This window comes from Piliocolobus tephrosceles, chromosome 8 (genome assembly GCF_002776525.5).
Source record: "Piliocolobus tephrosceles isolate RC106 chromosome 8, ASM277652v3, whole genome shotgun sequence".
Taxonomy (NCBI): domain Eukaryota; kingdom Metazoa; phylum Chordata; class Mammalia; order Primates; family Cercopithecidae; genus Piliocolobus; species Piliocolobus tephrosceles.
In genome coordinates, this window is record NC_045441.1 from 147,505,410 (window position 1) to 147,512,760 (window position 7,351).

The 7,351-nt window shown below is 47.1% G+C and overlaps 1 protein-coding gene across 1 annotated transcript in view; it reads left to right on the top strand.

Moving 5' to 3' along the window:
• The first annotated feature begins 426 nt into the window (after positions 1–426).
• The window catches only part of LOC113223013 (actin-related protein 3B-like), a 22,124-nt gene continuing 15,199 nt past the window's right edge, over positions 427–7,351 (top strand). Inside the window, exon 1 of the mRNA XM_026452600.1 lies at positions 427–453. Within this exon, the coding sequence (XP_026308385.1) occupies positions 442–453 (12 nt within the window). The 5' untranslated portion in view covers positions 427–441. The remainder of the gene's footprint in view (positions 454–7,351) is intronic.

Below are 7,351 nucleotides of genomic sequence, written 5' to 3' on the forward strand. Positions count from 1 at the left end.
CAGCCTGGGTGAGATAGCAAGACCCCATTTCTACAAAAGGAAAATTAAAAAATTAGCTGGATGTGGTAGCATGCACCTGTAGTCCCACCTGCGTGGGAGACTGAGGCAGGAGTATCGCTTGAGCCTGGGAGGTGGAGGCTACAGAGAGTTAGGATCGCACCACTGCAGTCCTGCCTGGGTGACAGAGTGAGACCTTGTCTCAAAAAAAAAAAAAAAAAAAAACCTATTAGGCTAAATGTTTATATTTCTGAGGTACAGAATTATTAGAATAAGCACTGTTGCTTTACTTTGAGATGAGATGGAAAGAATACATTTATTGGTAATTTCACATATTTCTCTTTTTTTCTGCTTCTTCCTCACTGTGAAGGTGAAACAAACATAGGTAATAAGAAACCAACGCAAATGACGCCTGTAAGCCACATTTAAGCCATCAGAGTAATTATGGATGGTCACGTGAGTTTAAAAATAATAAGCTCAGACACTGTTTTAATCCTCATAAAAGACTAGTTAGAAAACCAATTTTACTTTGATGCAAACAAGCTAGCTAAAGTTAGAGAAGGGGTACTAAGAAAATGAGTGGGGACAATCTGTTCTCTCCTGATCCCGCCCCTCAGCCGCTCTGGGGACATCTCCTTGTGTTTAATCTCCCATCAAGACTCCTGCTGAATACATGTTAGGAATGAGAGGCAGACTCTCAACCATGTCATTTTCTCAGAGAAAACTGGATTGCGTGTTGGTAATAACAGCACCTGTCACTGAGAAATGGTTTGTCGCCAGCATGGCTGAGAGGCTTCAGACCCACTTTGTTGTGGTTTGCTCTTGAATTTATTTCTTGTGTTTTCAAGCCCCGGGAAAGGGATGCTGACAGCGTGAGGGGCTGTGAAGGCTGCGAAGTTGGGTCTAGGGTTTTTTCCTTTTCCTTGATAAAGTAACTTTTCTGTTTAGAATGGAAATAACCCTTCCATTAAAGTTTTTCCATTTAATCTGGGTGAGGAGGGAGGTATTGCTTTTGTAGTTGAGTGTTAAGAAAGGTTTTCCTCGGTTTCAGTTACTATAACACTTAATTTTTGGTTTTCTTTTCTTTTCTTTTGTTTTTTTTTTGAGACGGAGTCTCGCTCTGCCACCCAAGCTGGAGTGCAGTGGCTGGATCTCAGCTCACTGCAAGCTCCGCCTCCCGGGTTCACGCCATTCTCCCGCCTCAGCCTCTCGAGTAGCTGGGACTACAGGTGCCCGCCAAGTCGTCTGGCTAGTTTTTTGTATTTTTAGTAGAGACGGGGTTTCACCATGTTAGCCAGGATGGTCTCGATCTCCTGACCTCGTGATCCGCCCGTCTCGGCCTCCCAAAGTGCTGGGATTACAGGCTTGAGCCACCGCGCCCGGCCAATTTTTGATTTTCTGTTTGTCATGTGCAACATGGTTGTTGGTGGTAAGAATGGGTTCAAAGGGACTAAGGATCTAGAACCAGAAATACCATTTGACCCAGCAATCCCGTTACTGGATATATACCCAAAGGACTATAAATCATTCTGCTGTAAAGACACATGCACACGTATGTTTATTGCAGCACTGTTCACAATAGCAAAGACTTGGAACCAACCCAAATGGCTATCAATGATAGACTGGATAAAGAAAATGTGGTCATATACACCATGGAATACTATGAAGCCATAAAAAAGGATGAGTTCATGTCCTTTGCAGGGACGTGGATGAAGCTGGAAACCATCATTCTCAGCAAACTAACACAAGAACAGAAAACCAAACACTGCATGTTCTCTCTCATAAGTGGGAGTTGTACAATGAGAACACATGGGCACAGGGAGGGGAACATCACACACCAGGGCCTGTTGGTGGGCCTCTTAGGAGAGGGGAGAGCATTAGGAGAAATATCTAATGTAGATGACGGGTTGACGGGTGCAGCAAACCACCGTGGCACGTGTATGTATACCTGTGTAACAAACCTGCGTGTTCGGCACATGGACCCCAGAATGGAAGCATAATAATAATTTAAAAAGTAGTGCTGCTTCCTCCATTTCCCACTGCATCGGACGTAGAGGTGTTTACAGCCACAGACCACCTTTTGCTCTATTGGGAGATGGCAAGTCTTTTGACCTTGATTGGCCCTCAAGGCCAGGGTTCCACCTCCCTGCTGCAGAGTTTCTTTCTGTTTGTCCTGGGGAGACATGCTGTGTTGATGGTGTTGTGTTCTGCTGCGGAGGGGAGTCCACGTTGTAAGAGGCTGGTTGTTGGATTTCGAAGTATATCCAGAGGACGGTCCCCAGAACAGCAAGAGGTCCTGAAAAGATGGCCTGTGAGAAGTGGTTGAGGGAAGCAGCATTGTTTGACTGGCGACCTGGCAGGCAGCATGAGGCTGTCTTGGGACACGTGATGGGCAGCTGGCTGGAAGGTGAGCAGTGCCGAGGAAAGAGAGAAAGCAGGGCCAGGTGGGTGGCAGATTTCAGCTCAGCACAGGGAGAGCTACTTTACAAATTGGTCTGTACAAAGTGGGGTCCGGATTCTGTGTCACGGGAAGGGAGGCTGTGTGGACTGGTGGTTAGAGTGCTGTGCTGAGTGCATGGGCTGCGGGGGTTGGTGCCCCCATGCGGTGAGTGTGTGGATCCTGCATGGTGGTGAGCACGAGGTCTGCAGGTGTGGATGCCACGTGGCCGTGAGCTTCTAGACTGCCAGCTGTGTGTTCTGCCCTGCCTACCGCTTGTTCCGTTGTGTGACTTTGGCAGGTTACTTGGTCTCACTGTGCCTCAGCGTCCTTCTCGGCAGAATGGGGATGGGAATAGCACCTGCTTTATCCCATTTTGGGCAAGGTGAAAGGAGTTGGTGTGTGGCATTGCCTTCAGCTGTGTCAGGCAGTGAGTAGGCACTGTCGTTGTGTTCCATGAAATGGCTTCAAGTGATATTCTGCAATGGCGCTCCACATCCAGGCCAGGGCAGCAGATTCCTCACCTGCTGCGGCCTCTAGCCCATTGACTTTTCTATTTTTAAAGTTCCCAGGGATTTTGCCTGGTTTCCTTTGCGTTTTTGCCCCAGGCAGCTGCTGCCTTTTGGGACTCCTGCACGTCTTGGATTAGCTGCAGAGCGGCACACCCCTTCCCCAGTGGCCGTCTTTGCCGGTGCGCAGGCATCTTTGGTTTTACTGCTCAGCGCTAATTAGGGCAGGGTTTCTTAGCCCTGGTGCTATTGACGTTTTCATTGTAGGATGCTTAGCAGCATCTCTGGTCTCTGCCCACAAAGTGCCAGTAGCACCTTCCCACCCCCACCCAGTCCTGACCATCAAAATCGTCTCCAGATGTTGCTTAGTGTCCCCTGGAGGCACAGTTGTCCCTGACTGAGAACCTGTGCACTAGGGAGAAATGTTAGGAGGTTACCAGAGTCCAAGGACTTAATCAGAAGTTGTCAGTTATTGTTTCTGGTTCTTGAGTTACTTGCTGGAGTCTTTTTTCCTTTACTGACCCCCCTTTATTCCAGAGGGGAGAGCGAATGAAATGCGCCACGTTCATTCCACGATGGCTGTGGAGGGTCCCTGTTACCGAGCGCTGTGTGTAGCGGTGGCTTCAGGGAGGAGTGGACAGACAGGGTGTAGACCTGACCCTGCTCAAGCCTCTGCATGGCCCAGGGCAGAGAGGGCCAAACAAGAGAACCCACTGTGCTTGTCGCCGTCCTGCCTTCCCTGGGCCGGTGCTGACGTCATTGCCCTCTAATTTCCCCCCAGACCTGCCAGCGGCTTGATGATGTCGTCACAGATGAGGGCGTGAGAGCTCACGGGTGAGGGGGTTTGCTGCCTGCTTCAGGCCTCAGCACCAGACAATGGAGGGAAGTGTGAGGCCTTTGGGCATCCCCACCTGGCTCCAGGTTGTGAAGGGTCCGGTTGTGAAGGGCTCCAAACGCCCTGTCAGGAAAACCGGGTTTGGGGCCAGTACTGCTTCGTCGTCTTAAATGCTTGTCTTCTGTCAGGCCCTGCTCTCTCCTGGTGTTCCTGTCAGGCTGGCAGTCCGACAGAGCCTGTCACTTAGCACTTGTATGTGCCTTTTAGACTGTATTCCACCCTCCACTGTCGCTCTGGCAGGTCCCCCTTGTCCTCTGAAACTTCTGCCGTCGGCAGCGGGGTGCGGGGAAAGTTGCCTCCGGGAGTCAGCCCCGTGGGTGGTGTGGGACAGCTTAGGGCGAGGGGTTCAGGGGCTGCTGAAGTACGAGCCAGCTCCCTTGACCTTGTCCTTGGGAGGTGCCGTCTGGGGCAGCTCTGCTGTGGCCTGCCTCCCTCAGGATGCGCCACACAGGGACCTTCTAACCTGGTGGCTGTCGTTCTGTGCGTGGAGCTAAAGTTCAGTTCAGTAATTCTAGGCTGAAGCTCAACGTGATGAAAACGAGAGTACTTTGCAGCATTAATTTAGAAACGGTATCTGGGCAGAGCTAGTGGAAGACTTGTAGGACGGCAGCCTGCCTGTGCGGGAAGCGTGTGCAGCAGACCTCACCAACTCTGCGTTCTTACAGATCCGGAGCCCACTGTGTGCCACATCCGTGTACACAGTGGACATGGGGATGTGTCTGCTGGTAGTTGTTGTGTTCCAAAGCTCAGGCAGGAGCAAAACATGAGATTTAAACCTGTCATTTGGCCTGGGGCACAGACGCTCTCGCTTTCTCCCGGAGTTCTCTCTAAAGTGTGTCTGTGTGAAAGGGGACGTTTGCCAGTGGGGAGGAGTTGGGTTGGAGGGTGGGGACGACAGGAGTGTATTCAGAGGGCGGAAGGAACAGGGTGGACAGTTGCTTTGGTAACAGATCAAGGGTTGTTCATTCTTAAATACTAAAGGGTTTGTTGAGTTTACTGGTTCACATGAGAATTTCTCCACACAAAGCACGGCGTGGAACTAGGGTGGGAGCTGGAGTTTGCTTTTAGGAAATGCCTCCAAGTATAGTGTGTATTGTTTTCCTGTTGTCCATGGCAGCTATGGGGGATTAAATGTTAAAAATGTTAAAATAAAATGGGGCAACTTGGCTCAATCTTACGTCCTCACACAGTTACAGAACATTGAGAAATGAAGAGTGAGAGACTGTTCACTTTGGCTAAATGTGCACCCTTTTTAGGGCGTCCTTCTTCTCATTTAAGTCCCTGATGCCACCTTTTCAGCAAGGCCATTCCTGCCGTCTCAACTCAGTGACCCGTTGCCGTCACTTTCTCTTATGTTGCTCTGCTTTTAAAAGTTCGACTTTGAGATGTAATTTATATAGAGTCAAATGAACCCATTTTAAGTGTATGGTGTGAAAAGAAAGTTTACATACTTAGGTGATAATCACCACAGTGAAGGTACAGCAGGGAACCATCGCTGGCAGGAGCTCCTCAGCCTCTGCTCCAGGAAGGCGCCCATCTGCGGGATCTGACTTTCCAGAGTTTCGTATACAGGAGTCCCTTCTTATCTGTGGGGCATGTGTCCCAAGACCCCCAGTGGATGGCTGAAATTGTGGGTGGTACCACGTCCTCTGTATATGATCTTTTTTTTCCTGTGCATACATACTTTTGATAAAGTTTACAGATTAGGTACAGTAAGAGATTAGCAGCAATAACTAATAATACGGATCAGTTACAACGGTGTGTTAGCATCACCGCTCTTGTGCTGTGGGGCTATTATTAAATAAAGTGAGGGCCACCTGAACTCAAGCACTGCGATGGTGCGGTCGTCGGTCTGATCACCAAGGTGGCTACTGAGTGACTCAGGGCGGGTGGCGTATATGGCATGGACATGCTGGACAAAGGGAAGACTCGTACCCTAAGCGGGACACAGTGGGACAGCTCGAGATTTCACCATGCTTCTCAGAATGGTGCGCAGCTTAAAACTTAACAAAGTGTTTTTTTCTGGACTTTTCTGTTTAATCTTTTTAGACTGTGGTTGACCATGGGTAACTGACACCTTGCAGTGTGAGCCGCAGATAATGGGGGGGCTGCTGGAAATGGAGTGTTCCACGTATTCTCTGTTTCTGGCTTCCTTCACTCAGCTGGTGCTTTTGAGGTGCGGGTGTCATTTGTCCCTTTGTACTGCTGGGAGCGCCTCAGCGAGCGGCTGTGCTGCAAGTCAGCTGTACCCTCCTGGCGGACATTTGAGTTGTTTCCAGTCTTGGCTATTACAAAACACCCTGCTATGAACATTGGAAATATACTCAGCGTCTGCTGGATATGTTTTATTCTCCTTGGGAAATACCTGGGAGTGCAGTTGCTTTGTTGTATGATAAGTGTACATCGTTTTCACTTTGTGAAAACTGCCCGACTTTTTCCAAAGTACTTACAGCATCTACCCTCCCACCAACAACGCACAAGAGTTGCAGTTGTTTGTCTTGACCCAAACTTGGTGTGTGGTGGATTTAAGCTGTATGATCCTGATGACAAGTGTTGTTGATGGTCTTTTCCTGTACTTAGCAGTCATTTGTATGTATTCTTTTGTGAAATGTCCGTTTGAATCTTTTGCCCATTTTTAACTGATTTGTTTATTGAGTGACAACTCAATAATGAGAGTTCCTCAGATATCCTGGATACAAATCCTTTGTCAGATTTATGTGTTGCAGATTTTTTTTCTAGTCTGTGGCTTGTCTTTCCATTTTCTTAGTGGTGGTTTTTGAAGAACAAATGTATGGAACCCCATTTATCAACTTTTTTCTTTTATGGTTCATGCTTTTTTATGTGCTAAGAAATTTTTGCCTGCCACAAAATTACGAAGTTTTTAAAAAATAGTTTTTAAAAGAAATTTTGTACTCTTAGCCCTTACATTTAAACCAGTGATACATTTTAATTTGTGTATATGAAATGAGAAAGTAAATAGATGTTCATCCTCTCACTCCATGGATATAAATTATTCCCACATCATTTGTTGAAAAAGACTGTTCTTTCCCTATTGAAGTCTCTGGGTGACTTGGTGTAAAATCATTTGACCACACATGCATAGCACTGTTTGTATGGTTATGTGAATAAATGAAAGAAATGAATTTATGTAATACCTTTGAAGGCAACTCAAGATCATGTAGTGCTTCTCAAGTATTATAATGAACATTTATTTTCATACCCTAGTGAATAATTTTTAATTAAAAAACCTATTACAGAGACATGACAAGTAATTGCACAGTCTGACCCTGCACTGGACTCTGGACTGGCGAGAAAAAAAAATGCCATGAAGAATATTAATAAATCCAGTGGCAAGATGAGAATAGGAACAGTAGATCAAAGTTTTGTATTAATGTTAAGTTTATGAAGTTGGCAGTTGTACTGTGGTAACATGAAAGAATGTTCTCACTTTTAGTAAATACACACTGAAGTATTTAGTAGTAAAGGGCCATGAGGTATGTAAGTTATGCTCAC